The sequence below is a fragment of the Eleutherodactylus coqui genome, chromosome 8 (genome assembly GCF_035609145.1).
Source record: "Eleutherodactylus coqui strain aEleCoq1 chromosome 8, aEleCoq1.hap1, whole genome shotgun sequence".
Classification (NCBI taxonomy): Eukaryota; Metazoa; Chordata; class Amphibia; order Anura; family Eleutherodactylidae; genus Eleutherodactylus; species Eleutherodactylus coqui.
This window is the reverse complement of record NC_089844.1, coordinates 64,873,124-64,898,790: the sequence shown is the minus strand read 5'-3', so window position 1 is coordinate 64,898,790 and position 25,667 is coordinate 64,873,124. Positions and strand designations below refer to the sequence as shown.

Genomic DNA, 25,667 nt, shown 5'->3' with positions numbered 1-25,667 from the left:
TTATTCAAACTGAGAACCAAAAGCCATCCATAGCAAAATCCAAGATCTTTATTGCATTTTTATCAGAACTGTCACTGCTTTTCTGTTGCTTATAGGATTGAACGTTTGTATTGTGATTACCCATTGTTTACCTTTACCTCTGTTGTATCCCTTCCCCCCTCCTCCCAATAAAAATAAAGAATATATACAAAACAATGGACTAAGAGAAGAACCCCTATAAAAACATTCTCAAACATATCAGTACCTCTGTGGGTGAATTACCCTGCACTCTCTGTAACACATCTAGCAGCAAACATGCGGTAGCTACATGTATTTGTCCAAGTTATTGCCATCTTTTTAGAATTAACCTTGTGGATGCAATAGAAAGATCAGTGCTGCTGATAACACAAAACTATGGAAGATTCTTAAAAGTCAGCTTGATTGAAAAATGTTACAGAAAGACTTAGCTAGGCTGACAGCTTGAGCAAGTGCTGTATGTAGTAAGTGACATTTAAGAAGCATTCTGAGTTTTTATTAACTTTGGGAAAATCCATCACAATATGAGTGACCTCTGTTGTGAAGAATCCCGTTCTGTAGCTCCTCCCCTCCAGGTTGTGAATTCACTTTTGTTCACATGACCAGCACTCTGACAATCCTCTGCGTCCTGTAGTTTCTGGGTCAGCGTAAGGCCCAGTGTCAACAGGCAAATTTGAATTGTGAATTTCTACGCGGGGCACACCTGCGGATGAACCGTAGTTCAAGCCGCCCATAGGGAAACACGGGCGTCCGCAGCTGCATTAAAGCATGTGGATTTGTTTTGTGGACCTTTTGGTCCGGAATCAAATCACAGCATGCTCCATTTTGCTGCAATTCACGCACAGATGGCTTTTATTGAAGCCGATGCGTAGACTGTCCAGACAAGCCACGGATTCCACGGGAAAGCAGGAGATTTAAAAAATAAAAACAAACTGTACTGCAGACGTGCAGGGGTGCGCTAGTCGGCACTTCTGCACACAACCGCAGTGAAGATCCGGACAGGTTTGCACTGTCCTCAGCCACAAGCAGGGTCAGATTCAGCTGTGGGCTCCTGCATGTAGAATCCGATATGCGCATGGACATGAAACCTTAAGGTCAACTGTCATAAAGTAAAACTATCTTTCTTGCCCGTAGTAACCAATCAAAATATAATATCCTGAAGAGGTGCGGTGTTCCATCTCCTTTTTAAAGTTTTTATGTAGTTTTTAATAAAGTATTTTTTATTATTATTTTGGTGTTATGCACATATTTTCTTTTTTGGGGGGGGGGCTGGGGGGTGGGTTGATGTTTCAGTGTGCAGCCTCTTTATGTATTGAGTGTTTAAACACGCATTACTTTATTATAATAATTTTTCTTGTCTCGTTATTATCGTACTCAATGTCAAGGAGAATTTGCAAAAGCTAACAAGATTTAAGGGTAATCTTGAAAATGTGTTCAGTTTTGCCAACTACACTGCAAAATGGATGTAGGAGAATTAGAAAGGTTCAAAGGCAGTCAACTAGGATAATGGAATAATAAGATTTTCGTAAGGTGGCCATACAGATTGGATAAACATTGACCGATCACAATGATTTAAACCGAACCAGCTAACCTTGTAGTGTGTATGAGGATGTTCCAATTGTTCCCTAAAGCCAGATGTCGGTGGCGAGAAGGATCAAGAATGTTGGATTTCAATATGCCCAATCCTTTGTTCTCATGAGAGATAGACCACTGCCAGAAGTATTTGGCAATGGCTTATTCTCCTCTACCCATTGGAAACATATGTACACTCAGCCAAGTGTGCATTTGTATAGGGCAGTTGGAAGGAATAGCTGTTAGCAGAACAAGCCGTTGGCTGACAGATATCCAAGATGTGTGGCCACTTTTACAAGTAGGCTTGGAAAAAAGATACCTTAGTAACGCCTTGTAGGTATATAAATACATACAAAGGACTGTCATGTAATTTATTCTTTCCAAGAACTGTACAAAGAAGCATAGGGGCATTTTTTTACATGTGAAGGTCAGGAAGGAATTTGTAGAATGAGACAAAATTGACTACAGTTGTTCAAGGATTTGCTTTTCCATCCTCTGGGTAAAAGAGATAGGACTTTACAGGTTGAACTTGATGGAAATGTGTCTTTTTTTTAACCTCGTGTAAACAGTTATGTTACTTTTCCAGCAATAATGCATATGATTGATATTTAATAACATGTACAGTTAACTGTAATTAATACTAATAAATTGTAACAGTGTAAATACATTTGTAGTCTGATTTATTGGGAAATAAAAAGATTTGAAAACTAATTTAAAGAAAAGACAGCATACAATAAATCTAAATGTTGTAGCATAGTATAAGATATTTACATTGCTGCTGGACTTGTACTGTTTGCATATAACAGCTTGTAAATTAGCAGTCTATTGATTGTAAAGTTCACTGGCCATCCTTAATCTCTCTAGTACCAGTGTCCTTAATCGCATGGCCATTTCTGATTTATCAGCAGATGTAAATCAAACAGAATTTTCGTGACCCTCCTGAAAAATGATCAATGATACGTAAAGCTTCCCATGTACAATTAAAATATTAACAAGCAAGGTATGCCATTCGCCAGAATAAACATATATTATATCTTATCACATATCATTATATATTATCACATATCATATGCTAAAAAATTGAAGGTAATGATGAACCCAAATTCAAAGTTGTTGCCTGTTTTGGTCAATCCCTTTTTGGGTTTCAGGTACCCCAACAATGACCTATTATACGTGGAGTACTCATTAAAAGCTTAGAAGCATTTGCGACTATTGATCCACTGAAATCAATAGATTTGAGAGCTAAAATAGGTAGTCTTTTAGTAAGAACCAGGACACCTTTGTTTAGGATATCAGTCTAGGTCCCAGGTACTAGAACACAACAGATACAGGGTAGGCCATGGAAAAGTAGCCTGCCTCTGACAACACCACGACATGAAGAACAAGAAAGTGTATTGTTTTTTCCAAAGATTTACAAATTTACTCAAATATTACAATAGATGCAGAAAGTGGTTTCCATTCACTTCTATACACTCATGGGCATCTTGCAACATGTTGGCTGATACTTTCTGCAGCTCTTCAATGGTGATGTTGTGGATAGTGTTTGTGATGTTTTCCTTGAGTTCATCCAGGGTTTGCAGATTATTGAAGTAATTTTCACCTTCAAATTTCCCCACAGTCAAAAATTGCATGTGGAGAAGTCCAGGGAATGTGGTGGCCATAACCCCATGCTCACAGTTGACGCTTCCATAAACAATTCACGATCCTGTGGCAGTGAGTCATGGAAGATGTGGCATGTTACCCCAGCTTGTAGGAAAAAGCATTACCTTCTTTATACTAGTGTTAGTTAGTCAAGAAAAGTGTTTAAACATGTCTAGATGCACTGCAGTATTCACAATTGATTTAAAGAAAATTGGTCCCACTATTCGTGTTCCTGACACTGCACTCCAAATGCTAATTTTCCGGGCCTGCAGTGGTGTTTCATGAGTCAGGTGGGGATTGTCAGTAGACCCGTACCTCGAAGTCTGTTAATTCACATGCTTTGATAAATGAAACCAAACTTCATCAGTCATAAAGTACAGCAATTGCTCCAAAAGTCCTCTAGCGGTGGTCTGAGGAATTCATATCTGCAATATGTGGAGTACTTAGCATTTTGGAAATAAACATCTTATATGTGAGTGCATTGTTTTGAGATTTCAAACACATTGAAATAGGATTCCCAAGATGGGAATACGCCTTTAATTGATCTACTTTGCACATAGCCTACCACGTTAACTATTTGCTGTTGCAGGAAAAACACCATCTTACAGATGTAGTACACTGATTTAGAAACCAGACGTGCTACGTTTTGTGGCAGAGGTTGGACACTCATCAATTTGATATTGATGATCTATCGTAAGCATAGGCGAATAATACCTAAGGGAGGCTTTACATGGGACAACTTTCATCTGAATAGTCACTCAAAATTGTTGCTTAACTGTATGAACGAGCGTTTTTTGTGTGCTTTTATAAAAAACAATTGTTGGGTCACATGTTCAATTTCATGTTCGCTAAGCAAATTGTTGTGAGTATTTACATGGGTCGAAATATTGTTTTTGACTAGTTAGCGGGCATGGGGGTCTTTGGTGGGCATGTATATGAAATTTTGACTGCTCCCCAAAGCACGCTCATTGGTTACCAAGTCCACCAATGCACATAAAAACTTGCAGTCTTCAAGCTTTTAAGTGAACACTCGCTGCTGTGAAAGGTCGCAACACTAAGTGTTCTGTAAATGCCAAACCAGTAAGAGACTGCAGCAGCGAGTATCTCTTCACGGACCAAAATCAGTCAGGGACCGTAGCAGCAAGTATTCATTCAAAGACCCACAAGGACTGGTCAATCGAGAATCACTTATGTATTTATGTGTTTTCAGGAACCAATATGTGTTAAGTATGAGGGTAAAATGTTCAAAAAAAGGTGGGAGCCAATCAACATTCGATGGGAAGCACACGCCAAACAAGTGTTTACCAAACAAGTTGTTGGATAGTCGTTGAAAGACAATACTTACCGGTTTACATCAGATGGTAAATAATCAACCAACGACTATTTTTAGTTTAACAGAAACTAAGTGACTAACGAATGAATTCTTGCATATCACCCAGTTGGTGGCTGTGTACACGGAACAACTATCGCCTATTAGTGGGGCCGAAACATTCTCGGCCCGACACCCTTCCTTTTCCTGGAATGTGTCCAAATTCTTGTAAATGTTGACTATAAAGTGTGTTCTTTTGTAGGCTTACCTGCTAAATTACAGGATAATAGCACTTAATTTTCTTTTTTTTTCACACTAAAAGAAGCATGGCAGAGAAAAATGAGGAATTCTCTAGCACTGAGCTGCGAGGCATCATGAGGTTCATGTTCGTGCAGAATAAAACACCAAAGAAAATTCAGTTCTCAACTGTAAAGAAATGGTCTGCCAACTCTCAGCGGGGTGATTTTTCCACTCATGGTGCTGAAAGATCTGGGAGTCCCATCACAGAGTCATCTCCTGAAATTGTTGAATGTGTTTATGACATAGTTTTGGAAAATAGGCGAATCACACTGAAGCGTAGCTCAGACACAGCAGATATCCAATGAACGTGTTTGGACTATAATTCATGAACAATTGGATATTCAAAAGCTTTCAGACAACTGGGTGCCAAAATGTTTGAATACTGAGCAGAAGGGCACACACAAGTGAACACTTCCAAGGTGATTTTGAAGCATTTTGAGGAATCCAATGCTAATTTTTTGGAACAGCTAGTGACTGTTGATGAAACTTGGTTACACCACTACACTCTTAAGGCCAAACAACAGTCCTCACAGTGGGAGCACTCTTGATCTCCAAGACGCAAGAAATTAAAGGCACATAGTTAAAGCAGGAAAGGCCATGGTCACCATTTTTTTGAATAGAAAGTCTGTTAATAAAATACCAATCTTCAGAAAGGACAAACCATCAATGAAGAACACTAGTGTTATTTGCTGGACACATTAAAGGCCACACTTGAAGAAAAAAGGTATGGAAAGCTGTAAAAAGATATGCTTCTTCAGCACCATGTTCCTTCACACAAGGCTGCCAAGACAATGGATCTTTTGAAGAATTTGGGGGATTAGTGCATAGACCGTCCACCCTACTCATTAGATCTTGCTCTGTCAGACTATTACCTATTTCCAAAACTAGAAAAAGAGACACAAATCTTTGAATGAATCACAGGTGACAGCAGCAACAGAACTTGAAGTTTGGTCACTTTTTTCAGTGACCAAACATCAAGTTCTTTTGTTGTTGTTAGCCGTTTAGTCATTCACGGCCGTTGGCGACCCTAAAGGCAAGCTCCCTCCAAGTTTTTGAGTTTTGCACTGCTTCTATCAGTTGTCTGATATCCACGCCAGTCTCAGTTTTGACAAGTTCTTTTAAGAAAAGTCAGAAAAAATTCAGAAACGGTGTAAAAAGTGTGTTGAACGTCAAGAGGAATATATTGAAAAGAATCAAAGTTTTATTCCCTTCTTGGTCGGGCTAAGAACTTTTCACCCCCAACTCGTATGATTTGCTCTATCCAGTGACTATTTTGACCATAGTTGTCTTGTGTAAAGCCACTTTAAAGGGAACCTGTCCGCAGATTGTTGTTTACTGTGATTGGACGCGGATGTCTGGAACAATCCCCTGACTTCACTCCGCCTTTATTAAACCAGCGATTACACTGGGGAACACAATTTTTGGTGACTGACATGTTCAAACTTTTGGGGGGTATTTTGGGGTTATAGATTCTGAAAATTGCACTAGTTTTTCTCCATCAGGTCTGCTTATCAAGATATGACATATGTGCATATAAATGTATACATGCACACGTATTGTGGTATACATGTAATGACTGCCAAGCAAAAGCTGAAGGAACAAAGATAAATCCCAAGAAGCCTAGAACATGAATTAAACAAAACTTTCTTCATTGAGATGTCGATGAAACTACATTTTTGTGATTTCCTGCGATTAGATATTCCTGGACATTCACGCTGGATGTTTCTACAGTAGTCCGCCATCATATGTGTATCCCATCGTCCGCAGTACTGTTCTTCCACGGTCACCAGTAGTCAGCCATCATATGTGTATCCCATCATTCACAGTCATGTTCTTCCACGGTCACCAGTAGTCCGTCATCGTATGCGTATCCCACCGTCCGCAGTCCTATTCTTCCCTGGTCACCAGTAGTCCGCCATCATATGCGTATCCCACCGTCCACAGTCTTGTTCTTCCATGGTCACCAGTAGTCCGCCATCATATGTGTATCCCATCGTCCGCAGTACTGTTCTTCCACGGTCACCAGTAGTCAGCCATCATATGTGTATCCCATCATTCACAGTCATGTTCTTCCACGGTCACCAGTAGTCCGCCATCGTATGCGTATCCCACCGTCCGCAGTCCTGTTCTTCCCTGGTCACCAGTAGTCCGCCATCATATGCGTATCCCACCGTCCACAGTCTTGTTCTTCCATGGTCACCAGTAGTCCGCCATTATATGCGTATCTCATCATCTGCAGTACTGTTCTTCCACGGTCACCAGTAGTCCACCAACATATTTGTATCCCATCATCCGCAGTCCTTTTCTTACACGGTCCTTATTTCCTGGTGAAATCGTTCACCCTGTTCATCACTTATATCACCAAGACAATCTGGAAATCCCTCCAAAATGTCTGCAGGTCCTGCAATCTGATGCTGATGTTACACCCAAGTATTCAGAACCAGAAGTGACCATACTCTCCACTGGTTCACCGGAGTCTGTGGCCTTATAGTTCCCAAGGAAATGCTTTACAAAATTACAAAGCGCCTCAAAGTTGTCCACTGAATCTTGGAGACGCTGGTCTTTCATGAGTTCCCAGATTTGTGGTCCATCGAATTTTCCTGCTTTTGGCTTCTCCATGCTCATCGTGGGAAATCTTCCACATTTGTAGCTGAAACCCGTTCCATTTCTCTTCAATGTCTTTACACATCGTTTCATCAAACCAAGCTTGATGTGCAGCGGTGGCAATATGTACCGTATGTACTAATAGTAAGCAAATGCTGGTGGGAAAATAAAGGAAATATAACAAAAATAGACATAAACTAGAGCTCCTAGAAGGAAATGGATGGTATTTTTGGAATCTGTGGCAGAAAAATACCAAGAATAAGGTCTAATATTCCAGGCACCATAAAGACAATTTTTTTTGTGCCCCGGTGTTACCGCTTGGATGACGTGGGATGTCCTGTGACATCTGCTAAGTCGTCCCATGTAAAAGGGTCCTAAAATTACATAACACGCATCTCTTTACATATTTCACGCACATTGAACCCCCCCCCCCCTCAATGATTTCTATGGGGAACCTTTGGTGTGCAAATACGTGAAAAGATAAAGCATATTCCATCTTTTTTTTGCGCAATCAAAATGCGTATACCAAATACGCACATGTGAACGAACCCATTAAAATCAATGGATTCTATTCATTGTGTGCACAAATACATGTGTGCGAAGCCAGCCTTAAATCCCGGATAACCCCTTTAGGCCGGCTTCACACAGGAGGAAGCGCAATTGCACACGCCTTACTGCATCTTTTTTGTGCTATTAATAATTTTTTTTTGTGCACGTATCGGCGTACTTTACTGTACTTTTTCCACCCGCAGAGCATGTTCATTTGTGCGCGGCGAACCAACGCATCGATTGAAATGGATAATCCGTCCCAGATGTGTTCTTTTTGCATATTCCGAGCACATTTTAACCCCCCCTCCCCCATTAACTTCTATGAGGAACCTTTGGTGCGTAAATACGCAAAAAGATAAAGTATATTCTATCTTTTTTGCGCATCTGAAATACGCACGCAAAATACCCGTTAAATCCCGGATAACCCCTTTAGGCCGGCTTCACGCGGGCGTAAGCGCACTTGAACATGCCTTAGCGCTGTGTACGAGGCTTTTTTGCCCAGATACGGGCGTACTTTACACCTTTACGGCCTTTTTCCGTCCTGCGATGCATGTTCATCTTCACGCCGCAAACACACGCACCGATTGCAATGGCTGATGAGTTCCGGATGTGTTCTTTCTTTTTCCCCACACAGGAATTACACATTGCTTCATGCATCTTCTTGCATTTGCGCGTCCGCCATTGACTTCTCCTTGGTGTGAAAATGCGCAGAAGGACGTCTTTCTGTTCTATCTTTTTCTGCACGGCCGAAATGCGCACAGAAAGCCTGCGCATGTGAGCGAACCCAATGAAACCTGGATACTGCGCGTGCAAATACCGCGTGAAGGAACCTCTACGTCCCGGATAACCCCTTCGAGGGGAGCTCCACCAACACCTCTCCTACTTTACAAGGGTAGTGAGAGTTTACGACTTCTTCAGCAGCCATTACCACCTTCACTGTCATCGAGAGGCGCAGCAATTAGTGACTCACAACCTACACAGTAAACACCCAACTACTCATTAACTTATTATTTGCTAAAACTGCGGGTTATTAGGTGTGTGAGGCAGATAACCGGGTTTCAATGAAGACACGGAGGCTCCGTCGTGTCCCGCCCTCATTAAACACGACAACCTCTCCCACACAGGACGGCCGCTGAGGTAAAATCTCCCGCCCAGCGTCCGTCCATTCCCAGTCAGACCCCTATCCTAACCCTCAGGCCGTCCTGCCGGGAGGAGGACGGCTCCCACATCTGTCCCCTCCTCTTTCAGGTGTTGTTTTAATCTCGTCCTGACAAGAGGCGCCTGCGCGATAGTTTCCTCTGAAGAAGAAGAAAAAAAAAAAAAGTTAAGTTGATAAAAAAAGCAGAGTGGAAAAGGCGGGGGCGAGCGGAGCAGGAAAGCAGAAAAAGACGCTTGGCCGGGGACGGCACACAAAGTTGTGGCCGGCGGAGTGTATAGAGCGCAGCGATGGACCTAGTGAGTATCCGCACTGATGGGACAGTCGGGTGGTTTTGTGGTTGGCGTTACTTCCGCCGCGCAGGACACAAGCAGGGGGTCATGTTTCTACTTTCGACTCTACAGGTTGGTTGAGTGATAAAGAGAAGGCGACGAGGACGGGGCTGAGAAGAGCGCCGCTCGCTATGGATGAAGCAGCCCTGGAGGAGGCTCAGAACAGGGCGATAGTGACTGAGAAGAGGAAGGCCTGGGCGAAGAGCAGAGATTCCTGGCAAGCATCGGAGGCAGAGGATGTCTCAGCGGAAGCCAGACACATTTCCCAAGCTGTGCAGGGGAAGCTGCAGCTGGGAGAGGGCTCTGGTCAGTAATCGCTGCTTCTCCGAAGTTTTTGCAAACTTTCCAACTCTTTTTAAGTAATGTCACGTTCATAGCAATCAGGAAACCAGTGGCCCCTGTACTTCCTCGTTCTGCTCCTGCAACTGCTTGCTATAGGCACATGTGCCAGTGTGGTGCCCACAAGGGTCTGGAGGTGCCCTAGTGGTGTCAGTGACAGCTGACCTTCTTTTGGAATTGAAATTAAGTTTTTAGTCAGTTTGACACTTTGATTAAAAGTTTATTTGTAGCCCTCCAAGTTTATCCATCTGGGGCTTCACCAAATCTAAATGCTTGCACTGGGAGTAACTTTACTGTTAGTCTAGCAGTGTTTCTCAACTCCAGTCCTCAGGACCCCCCCAACAGGTCATGTTTTCAGGATCTCCTATAGTAAGAACACCTGTGGCAATGTCTGAGGCGCTGACAATAATTACATCACCTGTGCAGTACTGAGGAAATCCTGAAAACCTGACCTGTTGGGGGGTCCTGAGGACTGGAGTTGAGAAACACTGGTAGGGGTATATTCACAGGTGTGTGTTTATATTTATATATATATATATATATATATATATATATATATATATATATATATATATATATATTTATATTTATTATATAATTTTTTTTTTTTTCCTCCATGCAGCTTTAAGCATGATTTTTATCCGGTTTGCATCTTTAATTAGTGATTTTCATCCGAAAATTGCAATTAAGTTGGACGCGTGTGTGTATATAAATTAGTGCTTAGTGTTCACCCAGTTGCGCATAAGAGTAAAAAAGTAGTTTTTATTCCAGTGGCTTTTTTTTTTCCCTGATTCGCAAATCAGACGGAAGCATACATTGTGTGACTATACCCTTAGGGTGTATTTACATGGGCGATCTTTCGCATGCGATTTCTATACATTGCAAGATACAGAGAAATTGCATGTGAACCTGTAATTTACTATGAGATGGATCTATATATATATTATATAAATTTTTATTTATTTATTTTTCTCCTCTGTGATGTGAGATAAAAATATCACAATATGAACTATTTTTAGGTGATTCGTTTAGGAATTGCCCATTATTCCCTATGGGAGCAAAAAGAAAAATCGCATTGCAGTTGCATATAACTGTGCGATGCAATTATTTTTTTTCCCCGTACTGTTGGAACATGCAGTTTTCATGTGCGTTACAATCACTAGTGCCGTCATGCAGTGTGATGCGATCGTGGATGTACAAGTGCCTTACCAGTCCCAGTTCCTTAGACCGGTATCATGCTCGCCCGTGTAAATTCACCCTAAAGATTTTTGGCATTGGAGGGTGTTGGACCATAGGAATATTTAAAGTCCATGCTGATGCTGTAGCCCTGAAGTAATGTGAAACCTCCAGCAAACATAGGAGTTGTGTTTATATAACTGTGGCTTGTTGATGCACAAACTGATACATTGTCACAATATGATGCTGTGTGTTATGTATAGTTTCAGATTTCTGCAACTATAGATGCATGTTGAGCCTCATTGTTTTGTAAACCCCTTTACAGACGGATCAGTAGTGAGGGGACCGATATCTAGAGCTCTTCATGGTCAAGGATACACGAAGCATATGTATAAACCTACAAAATTGCTCTGTAACCCATGTGATAAGGCTACCCGGAGGGTCCTTCTATCATGTGGGAGATCCATTTCTGAAGATGTGAAGATGTTTAGGGTCTGTGTTGGTGAATACTTTGCTTTCTCTGGAGTTTGTTGGCACCATCTCCACAGGAACTGTCATTAGCAGCTCCCCGCTGTGCGCTTGACCTTCACAGGCATCGGCTATGTACTTGTTCCTTTCCCTGGTCTAGATCTCTATAGATTTTGGTCTCTAGAGGGATCCAGTCACTTAATTCCCTCATGTTTTGGGAAGCATTGTTTATGTTGGCGCCTCATACAGGCTTCTTTCCGTCACTGGGATACATAGTTGAATATGTTGTTTTGAGAATAATAATGTATTAACATGGGCACAATGTGTTCTAATCTGGATTAAGAGCAGCTTGTATAGTAGCAGTCATGGGTGCGATCCAGTGCAGTTGTAATGTTGGACACAGGTGTTCCCTCAATGACTGAGACGTGTGGTAAAGGACAGTGGGGTAGTGTGTCAATGTTGGGGCTCCTTCACACCGGCGATCACGATAGTGCCGTGAAAAAATCGCTGTAAAATTGTGACCCCCCCCCCCCCCCCTTTTCCCCTCGGAGCGTCAGTGATACTTTTTCACGGAGGAACATCACTGCCACTTGCGATTTTTCTTGTATGTTTGCTTTTTTTTTTTTTTTGTTTATATACCAGTTGCAATGATGCCTAATGCATTGACTTAACTTATTAAAAACTTAGCAAATGGTTATTTTGCTCACTTTTTAATTTGCTTGAATGTCTGGGTACTGTGTACCAGATTCCATCACAGGACTCCTAATCTGGTCATCCACATCTGATAGGTGAGCCCAAGCCTGTGAAGGAGCCTTCTTGTATATTGTATAATGTATAGGCTATATATATAATGTACAGGCTATAACTTTTTCCTGCTAAATGGGTAAAGTCCACAATGGTTCCAATTCCAGTTGTTTGGTCCATACTTTGCCTTCTTGTGCCTCTGCGGTGGGGTACATCCACTTGGGATGGTATTTGTAGCACATCTTTATACGATCTTCCATTTCTTTCATGCTGGTTTTGCCATGGATCTCTCCCTACGTAATAAGAGTGACGATCTGCAAGCATAACTGACATCCTCTGGGCTTTAAATCCACATCACATGTCAATTTGCACAGATTTCTTTTCTACACCAAGCGTATGTGATCTGGTGTCGCTGCAGATTTTTTTTAACTTGCAAATATTGCAGGAAAATCCACAACAGCATCTTGGCTACATGTGATTGCGCCCGTATGCTACTTTTTATAGCGGTTCCATGAGGAAAATCCTAGTGTGTCGTATGGCGCATTGATGTATTCTTCCCTAGTAAAATGGCGTTGTATTTTCTTGGACAGATGTTGCGCTTGCCTGTGTGAATGAACTCCTAAGCCCCATTTACATCGTATGAACTGTCAGGCAAATGATGCCTGATGGTGAGCTTTAGGGCTCCCACACACTTGCGTTTGCGGTTTTTGTTAACACGATTGTTAATGGGACTTTCTAATGTTAAAAACGCAACGCACCAAAAACGCAATTGTGTTGCGTATTTAACATTAGAAAGTCCTATTGACTATCGCGTTAACAAACAACACAAACGCAAGTGTGTAGGAGCCCTTACTGGGATGCGCTCCTGTGATGTTACACAGGAGCGGGTATCGCTGGCATTGCTCAGAGCGTGGCCAGCGTGGAGCAGGAGAGGCTGGGGAGCGTTCTTTCCATGCCCACCTCCATTCACAGTAATCAGGCAGTCAGTCAGAAGTCAAGGACTGCTGTTTACACTAAACATGCAGAAACTGAACAACTTTCGCTCACTCGTTCAGTTGCTGCATGCATTTACACGGGGCGACTAACTCAATGATGATCGTCCTGTGTAAATGGGCAATTAGTTTGCATGGGGCACTTGGGAGAGAATAAGGTGCTTCTCATGACACCATATATTGGCTTGTGGAGTGTCTGCAGCTCAGCAGTTCTAAACCATAGAAATGACCTGCTGCTGCGTGTAGAAGTCCTTAACTGTACGAGCGGGAAAGGATTTGGCCTGCTATTGTGTAGGTGGCACCCATAGATATGGCTTAGACTCTGCATTGTGCCTCACCAACTTGTATCGAGCAAATGGTAAAAAATATTACTAGCTCTAAATTTTTATCATTCAAATACCTTTTGAAACTTTGCTTATCAAAAAAATGAACCCAAAAATGAGGGCTACGTAATGTCTTGTGTTTTGGCAGAAGATTATGGACTTCAGTTGCTTTCCTGTGGTATATAGGTATCTAATCTCTCCACCTTTCTAGAATAGTGTGTCAGACTGTACATGGGGCAACAACCTCAGTAATACTGCTGGTTTTAGAAGGATAAAGTAGCTACCTAATTTATCCAGGAATGGGTGATTCTTAGGCCCAACGTTCACGGGCAGATTTGATTTGTGAAATCCATGTGTTGCATCGGCAGTCTCTCGAGTCTGGCTTCGTTTTTAATTCCCAGTCATTGTTACAAGGCTTGTATGAACAGTCTAACTTTGGCTTGAAGGATTGCTGCCTTCCAATAGGTGGCACTGTGGAGGTATTATTCCATCTCCCTTATTTGCATATTACCCAGAGGAGCATGAATGGCCTCTTGAGCAGACCTGGGCAAAGCACGGCCCGCGGGCCACATCCGGCCCGCTGAATAGCTCGGACCGGCCCGCAAAGAGTGTCCTGGTGACTCACCAATGAGTCCGGTGTCAGCAACGGGAAGCAGCGAAACTATGCACTCCGAAGCCTTGTCCATTTTGTTCACTTCTGTGCTGTGCTAATAGTTATTCAGGCCTTACTTATTCAAGCACCTCTACCAATGACGTAGGCTTGAATAACTTTATTAAACAGCACATAAGTTAACAAAATGGACAAGGCTTCGGAGTTTGTAGTTTCACTGCTTCCCGATGCTGAGTAAGTGATGCCACTGTAACTTCTGAGTGCCAGGATGCTCGTTGCGGACCTTGGGGAGTGCCAGGACAATCGTTCCACGCTCGTCATTGGTAAGTGTCAGGACTTTTCCCTTTGCATTGTAATTAGAATAATAATACTAATAATATTCACTTTTTAATCTCTCTTCTTGGGGCAGCTCTCTGTGCCCTCTCCTAGGAGCATACTACTGTGTATTAAAAAAATCTATTTTCCGAGGTTAGCTGTTAACCCTTAAATATGGCGGCTAACATTAAAAAAAGAAAAATTGATGCAGAATGCCGAGTTTTTAACAAAGAATGGACTTCTAAATATCTATTTACTGAAACCAAAGGTAGAGCTGTGTGTTTAGTTTGTGGAGAGCAGATAGCTGTATTTAAAGATTACAATTTGCATCGCCATTATGAGACTAAACACGGAGAGAAATACAAGAACTTGACGGAGGCAGAGCGGGCACGGGTATCTGAAGATTTGCTAGATATTACAGCGCCATTCATTTTCACTGGCGGCCGTATTCTGGCCGCAAATCGGGCGGCTGGAATACGGCCCCATTAAGGCAATGTGCATGGAGCCTTCATATGTTGGTCTGGCCCTCTAAAACCATTCCAATTTCTCATGTGGCCCCATGGGAAAATTAATTGCCCACCCCTGCTCTTGAGTCTCCTCACTCACCGCCTAGGTGCTCTCACTAAGGAGGAAAGATAGCGTTTGTGATCTCTAGACCATGAAATACACTACAATCTTGTCATTTGTCAGTAACAGAATTTTTTTTTTTAATAAAAGGAAGGGCCAGCACTAATGTCAATGAGTATTGGGCGGTGTCACATACCCTATACCGTATATGTAACAGGTGGTGTGTGATGCATAGATTGCAAACGTGTATGTGATGTACGATCCTACAACCACTTGGCATTAAATAGAATCAACCTGTTTCTATGCAATGTTCCTATTGGTTATGGTCCTTCTTTGGCTAGCTTTGAGACATGTATGCTCCTTTTTTAAAAAGATTTCATGTCCTTTCTTTTCTTTAAAAAAAAATGTATAAAATTAACTCTCCAAAAATATTGGTAAATTGCAAAATTAAAGGGGGGATGGGAATATAATGAAGTGTTTTTAGATCTGAGCCCCTTAGCTTATTTAAAACGTGGTTGTTTAAACGTTTAGTGGCATTTTTTAGTTTATTATTTTTTTGTGCACATGCTTTTATGGGGTGTCTTTAAAGCTGAGCTTCATGGCCTATAGACTTCCATACCTTCAACAGTGCATTTTCTAAAATGTAACAAATCAAAGCCCTGTTTGCCTGCTTTATATTTTGCTATAGACTCCTAACACACTCAGCCATAACACTCTCACTGATAGCTCATGTTGCGCTGTGATTCACGGCCCAATATCGCACTTGTACGTGTGAAGTTAACCTAAAGGTAATATATGTAGTGGATAAAATGAGATGGATATATATGGACACTAGTAAAGAGGAAATATGATGGGATCCTTAGGCCAGGCACACGAGTGGTCAGAGTCCATGTGCGGATAGCAGCAGACCTGCGAATGATCACGGAAATAATTTGCGAATGGTCGCCTATGCATGTGGTTTTCTATGCCAATGTACCCATATGGACAGCATATCATCCGCACAGAAGAAATATCGCAAGAAGGGATTTATATCAGAAAGTAGCCCAATGCCCCGGAAACACCCTTGTATCACTCAGGCGACATTCTCTTGTGGATGGGACACTGCTCTCCAGATCTGGCTGGTTTATACTACTGTTTTTGAAAGTAGTATACACCACTTAAAAAAAAAAAAAAAAAAAAAACACCTTCTTGTGGAGGAAGAGCCCAGAAGAACAAACAGGTTGCAGACAGCAGTCTGGGTGGCATGGTGTTCTACAGACTGTCCTGCATTGTCCATAAATTCATGCTTTCTTTATACCATTTGTTACCCGGTCTCCTAGCAACGTGCGTACGAATCCGCGTCCATACACCATGTTAATTGCGTAGGCACTGCGGATTGAACGCATCCTCACCGCATTTTTTAATGTACCACATCGTTGTGATTGGTCATGAGGTGCGTTAAAAAAGCGCATAAAAATACAACTGACAGCACTTGACAATCCATGTTAACGCCCCGTTTGAGCGCAGGTCTGCAGGGCCCCATTGACATCAATGAGAGCATTGTAGCATGATTACTAAATATATGTATTTTGTTAGCAATGGGGTAAGCAAAAAAGCGCAAGTCTGCCTTTTTATTTTTCTTTGGTCAGTCTGCATCAGAAAAGCAAATTAACAGCTTTGATCTGTTTGGTTAATTGACCTGATCACAGTATACACATAGTAGATAAATGCTGGAATTTCATCATTAGGCTAAATATGGTCATCCAATTCTAGAATATTACTGTTATACTGGTTTATCCACTGACTTCCCCCCCCCCCCCCCCCCCCCCCCCCTTTTTTTTTCTTTCTCCATCTTAAGGGCTCACGGCCGTCTCAGTATATGCCTGCGGTTTTACGCCGCAGAAGTACTGGGATTGTAAACAAACCGCAGCCACTGCTGATCGTGTACTATTGCGTGTTTTTCGGCGTTCTCCGTCAATGCTATGCCGATGGAGACCTCCCGCAGCGTAAATCCGCTGGAAATGGAACATGCCAGGTTTTTTTTTGTTTTTTTTTAACTGCTCGTGAAAACCTGCAGTAAAATACCGCTTGTTGCCATTGGCTGGCAGAGAAGCTTTTAAGTTCAATAGAACCGAATAGCTGCGTTATTCTGCCATGGGAACCGCAGTACAATCAGTTTGTGGCCATTAGCCCCAAGTCTGCAGAAATATTTACCTGCCATTATGTTGCAGCCCCATTGAGCGTGATGTCTACTGGCCTGCAGTAACTAGACATATGCCAAAAAACTGCCGCAGGTTTGCCCCAATGTTCACTGCGGAAGAGCTTCCTGTACAGAAGTAGCGGTGTGACTTGGGTGCAGTTTAAACATGTTGTGCAAAACCTGTTGGCAAAATGATCTGCCTCATGATTTGTCAGCGATGGGTTACTGTGCCCATTATGCCTCTTACCACGCCAGAGGATGGCAAACAATGCTACTTCTCATTTTCATAAATTTGTTTAGCTAACTGATGTTTGTTAGAGCTGGCTGAGGAGAGAATACAGTCACCTGCTCTCCGGGACCGTCGGCAAAATAATCCAACTATGGTCCATGGGGGTATTATGGCTGGAGGGTCATAGTTTAATTTTAAAGCCGCCTGCTCAGTTAGTGGACCTATCGGCACTTCTGACTTGTCTGTTAGTGGAAATAATGGAGTATCATTTAAGGGCCTTTTAGACGAGCAGATTCCCGTTTGAGTGAGTGATGTTGCTGCTAACGCGTTCGCTCTTGTGCCGCCTGTTTAAACCAGTCAACGATGCATTAACCTGTCTGTACGAGAATCGCTGAGTCCCTGTATAAGCGAATGAGAGGGACTGAGCGATTGCTGGTTAAACCGAAAGATAATACCAATACAGAGGTAACAAACTAAATGGGTTATGCTGCATTCTTTTACACTACCATGAAAAAACCTGGCCATGTAAACCCATGGATCTACTCATATATTGGCTCTGATATGGTCTGCAAAACATGAGCCAGATACAAAGTTAAACTGCTTGTCAGAAAGCAGCCCAACACCAGGAATAGATGTTCCAGCACCGTTTCAGTAGAGAACCTCATGGAGACTGGCAGGCAACAGATCCTGGATCTCTCAATGGGTGTATGGCCCAGAGGCGGGATGGGAACTTCTTAAGCATTTATGGTGTATCCTGTCTGTTTAATTTGTATGGAAATACTCTTTAACCCCTTAAGGACCAGACTGTTTTGTACCTTACGGACCAGACACTTTTTAGGGTTGTTAACCATGTGGTGGCTTTACTGCCTTATTTTGTTTCCTTTTAGCTACCAAAATTATTTTTGCAGAGTTTTTTTTTTCTTCTTCTGTTACGAACAGCTGACAACCAGTTCTGCCTCTGATTCAGTACAGAGCCAGGAGGCTTAAAGCGTCGCCGTAACTTTACTATTGGCGGGGTTTTAAGCCCAGGACCAGCTTTCCCGTTTTTTTTTCATGGCAAAGGTAGAAAATCATAGCCCAATAATAATGAGCCAGTAACCATGTAGCCTGGATCAGGCAGTCAGGAGATATTTGGTGCGATTAGTATGAGCTGCTGTAACTTATTCTATTAACTTTTTTTTTTTTTTTTTCTTCTTGTTTCCGGGGAATCGAGAAATGCGATGAGAAACCATAGCTTGTAATTTGTTGACATTCAAGCTGCCAGTGCCGGTTTAACCTTGATTATATGTATTGGTATGCCATTTTGCCAGTCATCAAGCACCATAGACTTCTGTCAGAAATCCTGTATCTGCCCTGGTACTTCGGTTCGCCCCCCCCCGCCCCCACAAACATTTTTCGTGATAAAGCAGCTGGGCTGCTTTGATTTCAGTTTATTTTCCACAATGGATTTATACCACTAAAGCATTGGGTTTTCATAATGATTAGGGATGAGCGAGCGTACTCGGAAAAGCACTACTCGTTCGAGTAATTTGCTTTATCCGAGTATCGCTGTGCTCGGGTCTGAAGATTCGGGTGCCGGCACGGAGCGGGGAGCTGCAGGGGAGAGCGGGGAGGAACGGAGGGGAGCTCTTTCTCTCCCTCTCTCCCGCCCGCTCTCCCCTGCTCCCCGCTGCGACTCACCTGTCAGCCGCAGCGGCACCCGAATCTTCAGGGACGAGCACAGCGATACTCGGATAAAGCAAATTACTCGAGCGAGTAGTGCTTTTCCGAGTACGCTCGCTCATCTCGAATAATGATAGAAGCAAATTCCAGGTGTATTTTGTTAACAATTTTTTTTTTTTTTTTCTTCTACTTGCAGGTAATATACCTAATGAAAAGATTGCAATATGGCTAAAAGACTGCAGGTAAGAAGGACTTCATAAACAGTGCAGGGTTCTTTGTTTTTTAAATGTATCTTACATCCCTTACTTTTCTTTCTCCTCCAGTGATTCTTCTAACTTCTCTCTAATTCCAACTCCTTTCTGACTAGACTTCTGAATGTCTGCTGGCAATTGTCATATTTTGAAATAGCTGCTTACAGGTAATAATAAATTGCATGGCAAGTGGAGGTGAGCCCCCTGCTGGGTGTTTAAGCCTTGTTCTTTTAAGGCTGTGTTTGCACCTGTTCTGGTCCTTTTTCTGTAAAAGCGAAGGCTATCCTGATGGATTACATAGACTGCAGCCGGAAACTACATTCCAGTTAGTCTGACATATGTAGTAATAGAAACTCCTGAAAAAGATATTTGACTACTTAAAAAAAAAAAAACAAGCTGCTGGACCCCAAATAGCACTGCTTTATGGGGGGCTGATCATGTCACACTAATCTTATTGAATTCTTTGACTACATCACAAAAGTGGTGGCTGCAGATGGTGCCGTGGATATCACCGGTCTTTGCCTTTGATACTGTTCCTCATAAAGGGCTCATAGATAGGTTATTGAAAATTGGTCTTAATTCTTTGATGTTCCAGTGGATTTGCAGTTGGTTAAAGGATGGCTGTTAATGGAGCTTACCACAATTGTTTAATGTACAGTTGGAAATACACAGTAGATCATCAGACGCACCTGTTGACTGTGGTCGCATCAGCTGAAAATTTCACTTATGTTGGCATCCCAACTCCACCAAGATGGCAGACTTGTGGGTGATGGGCATATCAGATCTCATAATGCTAGATGACTTTATTCCAGAGGGAGATGAGCCACCACCAGTGATGTCTGGCAGCTGCTTACTCACCTCTCCCAACTGATCACCTGCTCACATCCAGCCCTGCGGCATGGTTTCAGTTTAATGGAAACCAGAATGTAGATGTGAACTGAACCTTAATAAGTTGCAGGAATAACCACCAGGTGGCGCTCTATTGCAGTAACAATACTGCAGTTTATTGCTGCCAGTGACTTGTAGGTTCCAAAAATCTCTGTATTGGAGCTTTAGAGTTATGTTTACATGAGTCCTTTTTGCCAATCCAGCTTGAACGTGCCAATTGAGTATTGGCATCTCTCTGGCTTCTAGGACTTTCTGTGAGGTGGAAAAAAAAAACAATCTTCCACACTTTTTTTCTTAAGTAGGAAGAAATGTCAGGGGGGGGAGGGGGAGGAAATCCTTTTTGTTTTTAAAGGGGATCTGTCATCTATTCTGTCTGTTTCAGTAAACCTTTGAATTCCTTATGAAATGATTCTAGAGCATCGTTTCTTATAATTTTAACTATAGTTCTAGAAGGAACAAAGGGAAAACGGCACAATGCAACTTTATTTATAAATTTCTCGAAGGAAGATCAGAGCAGATGCTCCAGAATTGTTTTATGAGGGGTAGAAGTATATTTAAACAGACAAGTTGGGAGAGGTGCCGGCTCTCTACACATGTGGTATTGTGTTTGCAGTCACCGATTTTAAGTCTATGAAATTAACCACTTGCCAGTGATGATTTGCCGTATAGGGGGATAAGATCCGGCTAGTCTGCCATGCCAGGGGACGCCCAATAATCGCGTGATCCCCGGGTTGAATAGTAAAAACTGCTCTCCCGCTTCCTGTATTGTCTACACAGCGCTAATAAAATGCTATGTAATCAGGAAGACAGAAGCAGTTAAACGCTTCTGTATTCTCCTCCTGGTCCTCGGCTGCCACTGACAGCCAAGGACCTGACCTGCTTTATTGCAGGAGGTTTAAATTTTTATTTATTTTTTTTAACTATGACATGGGATTAAAGCCCAGGATCAAGCACCATGAATCTACGGCGCTTTTGTCTTTATCAAGCTATGGCTGCATTCGCGTCTTGTTTTCGGCACCATCTCGGGATCCTGTCAAGGGCTCTGTTTATAACCGCCTGGGGGACTGCATTTCCTTTCTAGCACAGAAATCAACGGGAACCTGCCAAAACAGAGGTGTATTGATCTCTGTACCGGCTGTTTTTTGTAATGACCAGGAGAAGTTCTTCTTTGGGATTTTAATCGGGCACCCTGAGGGGGCGCTTGGACTGAGCGTAAAACGAGATGTGAATGGAGCCTTGCTCCGACGGCTTCTTCTGAGCGTGGCTCTTGCAGTAGTGGTGTGGCTTTGTTACAAGAGCAACATCAAGCTGGAACTTTATTTATGAAGCATAAATCCACTGGTAGTTATTCGGTGCTTGCGGGGGAAGTAAACAGCTTGTCCCGCTCTTCATCCTGCTGATTTACAGTGAAAATATTCGGCTTTCCCCTTCAATGATCGTCTATTGTGCATTTGTACACAAACTTCTTTTGGAGTAAGTTTGCTGAACCTGACATTTCGGCATCGGCATTAGTTTGTGTATGGTCACCTTGAGCCGGGTTGTCGTCTCCTCCGCCTGTAAGCACAACAGATAATCGCTGCGGTCAGTCTCAGCTAGTTGAAGCTTGATCCGGGCAGCAGGGTTGCATTTCAAGCAAATACCCACAATCTGCCTCTACCATTGACTTGGCACACACAAGCACAGGACAGGGAAGTGAACAGCCATTAATTATCGTTATGCCCTTGTATTGTGAACTTGGTTCTCAGGCTGTTAAAAAGGATTTTTTTATTTTTTTTTCTTCCTAAGGAAATTACATTTCTTCTAGTATTTGTTTTTCCTGCAGCTCATGGTGGTTGGCTTGGAAAGTGCCGCATATAATTTAATATATACAATAAAAATCTCACTTCTTGGTTAATTCTAGGAGCCAGCAACAACATGCTGTGGAGTTGGGGCTACGCAACTTGCTGTATATTTAAAGGAATATTAGTTTTAGCATCTTTGCTATTTCTTGTGTAAGGAAAAGTTATTCAATGACCACTGGCAAATCTTGGCCTGGCTTTACATGGGCCACTGTTGGGCACATCTGGACGTGACCGTTGTACCAACGACTTCTTGCTCCTGCGCAACCATCTTTTTCAGTTAACGCAGATGGAGCGCGCTGGAGATCTCTTCCAGATCCATTGTGAACAGGCAGTCATTCAAAGATGGAAGACTGCCTGTTTACCATAAACAAAGACTCTTTCTTTGAGCTGCCAGAGATCCCATGTGTGCAGGGGACAACTATCACTAAAAATCATCTTGCCTGCTTTGTGTTCTATATTTTTGTTTTGTTTGTCCCGTGTAGTCGCCCTTACACGACTCGTCGGGCCCTAAAATGGATGGGGTTAGGATTACAGTCAGGTCCCTGCTGACTTCAGCGCAACTTTTCTTCTGGGATGGGGGAGCGGAGTGTCCATTTGCCTGCAATGACTTCCGTTACATACAGAGCATACGTATTCTGTCAAGTGGACATTTTTTTTCCACCACTCATCAATAGCCGTTTCACACTGGGGGGTGAACTGAAGACTAGTGTCTGGTACGGGAGGTGGTGTGGGCAAATGGAGGGCCCAAAAGACAAAGGGTAATGGGGTCGGCGGGGATGTGGCTGTTTACATATGCATACGTTTCTAACAAATCCAGCTCTTCTGATTAAATACTTAACATTACGTTAAAAGTCGCAACACGATCCACACCACTTGTTTCGGGACGCTTGTGCATCTTTAATACCTTGCAGTTCTTCATCACAGTAGTTGCTATGTTGAGGAACTACGAAGTTGAAAGCATAAGTACTGCATTTGTTTGAACTGTATGAATGTTATCCTACTGCATGAGCTGCAGATATAGGCGGTGCAAGCCAACTGCCTCGATGCCCAATTTGAGCTTTTTGTAGTTAAGTACGCAGCCCGTCCTGCTTGGCTCGGGACCTGACAGGTTCTCTCGTTAAAAACTGTGAGAAAGTTATAAAAAAGGATACTGCAGTATAACGGTGTTTTTGCTGATATCTTAAAATCCCCTTTTTAGGGCTCATGCCCACGGACGGAGCGGGATACACCTGCGGATTTACGCCACAGGAGTACCACGGCGATAAACAAAAAGTTCCCGCTGGTGATCGGAGACCTCTGCTTTGGAAAAACGCGGTGAAATAAAATATATAAAAAAATTTTTTTTTTTTTCCGCTCGCAGCGGAAATCTGCAGCAGAATCGCACATGTGAGCACTGACGGGCAGAAAAGCTATTGGGTTCAGGAGAACCTAATAGCTGCGTTATGCTGTCACAGGGAATGTGGCAGAAATCCATTGGTGGGCATTAGCCCTTAAAGGAAAAAAACCTGCAAATGCACTGCAAGTTATGTACATGTCTGGTCAAATAAATCTCTCAAGGCTTTGCTTCTCATTAGAAGTGGTCACAACACCCACTGCCCTGTGGTACTTGCAGCACTGAGCCTCTTCCCTCTAATAGCAAAGAACTGTATGTAAACCCCCCCCCCCCCCCCCCCCCCTGCCCTCTCAGCCTCCATTCTCTCTACTTCCCCATTCATCAGAGCAGCGCCCTCCTCCTACTCAATGTAACTTCCCCTAAGGTCACAGAAAGACACGGTTTCCTCAGAGTGGTCACAGGACTACAGCCCCAAAAACACACCCAACTTTTTGGATGATGAAAGAGGGAAAACTTATGCCTCATTGTGTGAAGGATCCACTTTAATATAGCCTTGAATAGTTTTTTTAATTTTTGTATGATCCTCTAAATATCGGCAATTTTTAAAGAGACTCTGGTCACCTAACTTTAACTCTATAAGCGCCTAAGGTCTGATGGTTAGGAGGGACAGGGTCATTTGGGTAAAAAGATGGCAATGAGCCTTGTACCCCACCATTCCTAAAGTTGGACGTGTTAAAGATCTATTTAACACTTAGTTCTGCGTTCTTAATACTGAAGACTGAGCAGTAATGTAGGATCTACAAGAAGTCAGCTCACCAGTTATCAGTAAACTCACAATGAAGACTCCGTGGACCAGCAGGAAAGGAATGCTTCCAATGTAGATGTGTGAAAGTCATAAAGGCTTAATGGCTCGTGGCTGTGATTTAAGAGCGGTCACACTTGGAAACATGTAGCATGTGTGCCATAATATTATTTTTATTTTTTTGCTATTTCAACAAAAAGCTTTTCTGAATCTTGTCGTGCTGAATTCTACATGTCTTATTGAATTGCAACCCCTACATTTTAGAAGCTTTGATAAATTCCTAAAGATGTCAGTAAATCAAAATATACGCATGCAGGAGCTGAACTCAGAATTCTCCCGATTATTGAAAGCAGTCAGCAAGTTTGTCAGTCTTCTGGCATATGGTGTTACAGCCATGCTGGAGGCTATGACATTAAGGCCGGCTGTCCATGGGCGATGCGGTATCCCGCGGGTGAAGCTTCGGGAGCGGGAGCCGCCGGCAAATCTCCGATGGTCAGCCCTATCTAATAGGCTGACCACGGAGAATCGGGGCAATTCGCAGCACACTGAATTGCTCGCTGCGTGCAAAGAATTGCAATGATTCTCCGATTGTGGACAGGTGCCGGCGCTTTCCATAGCAATGCTATGGGAAACGTCGGCTGGCGTGGACAGGTGGCCTTTGTCTACAAACTCAAGTGTTTCATTGTTCATGCTTTCACTTCTGTTGTACCCTAAACCCAGAAACTTCAAGGGGGGGGGGGGGGGGGGGATTTGCTGCAGAAATTGTGCAGGGGGTCCTGCAGTGGTAAATCCACACTTTTTTTCACAACCGTAGAGACCAAAAGACGAGGAATGAAAAAAAAAAATCCTGCATCTTCTCCCCGGCTTCATAGTCTTACCTCTGCCTTGGTCTACAGAAATAACATTTCAACCCACTTGCCCACTGCAGTGATCATGTGTCTACACAACACCTCCTTATTGGATGCCGAAGACTGCAGATTACTGCATGTGGGTTTTATTTAATTTCATTTAAAAATGACTGCATTTTGCTGTGGATTTACAGGTAATCTGCACCAATTTGTATAATTAGTTTTTTTGGCATGTGGAAAAAATCTCAAATCTTATCCACTTTTGCTGTTACTGTAATTCGCTGTGGATCTTCTGTATGCAAATCCACACTAGAAAATATGCAACGTATATACTACATATGAACATGAATCTATGCTCGTAGATGGTCTGCCTTACGGGAAGCAGAACATATGCCTTGGGAAAACAAAAAACATTTTCTTGCCCATTACAGCCATTACATCACTAAAAACCTGTTTGTAGTCAGGACAAAAAACTTAAGCCATCATTTCAGAAGATGGGTTGCAGGTAGAGATGAGCGAGCATACTCGTTCGAGTATTAGGGTGTTCGAGATGCTCGTTACTCGTAACGAGCACCACGCGATGTTCGGGTTACTTTCATTTTCTTCCCTGACAAATTTGCGC

General features: G+C 42.7%; 1 protein-coding gene across 2 annotated transcripts in view; it reads left to right on the top strand.

The window, feature by feature from the left end:
* The window catches only part of ITPRID2 (ITPR interacting domain containing 2), a 109,655-nt gene that overhangs the window by 33,948 nt on the left and 50,040 nt on the right, over positions 1 to 25,667 (top strand). Inside the window, exons 1-3 of one of the 2 annotated variants that reach the window (XM_066575757.1) lie at positions 9,124 to 9,445; positions 9,551 to 9,784; positions 19,279 to 19,324. In XM_066575757.1, the coding sequence (XP_066431854.1) occupies positions 9,610 to 9,784; positions 19,279 to 19,324 (221 nt within the window). In that variant the 5' untranslated portion in view covers positions 9,124 to 9,445; positions 9,551 to 9,609. Of the gene's footprint in view, positions 1 to 9,123; positions 9,446 to 9,550; positions 9,785 to 19,278; positions 19,325 to 25,667 lie in introns of those variants that run through there. The other variant, XM_066575758.1, reaches the window with a different exon arrangement.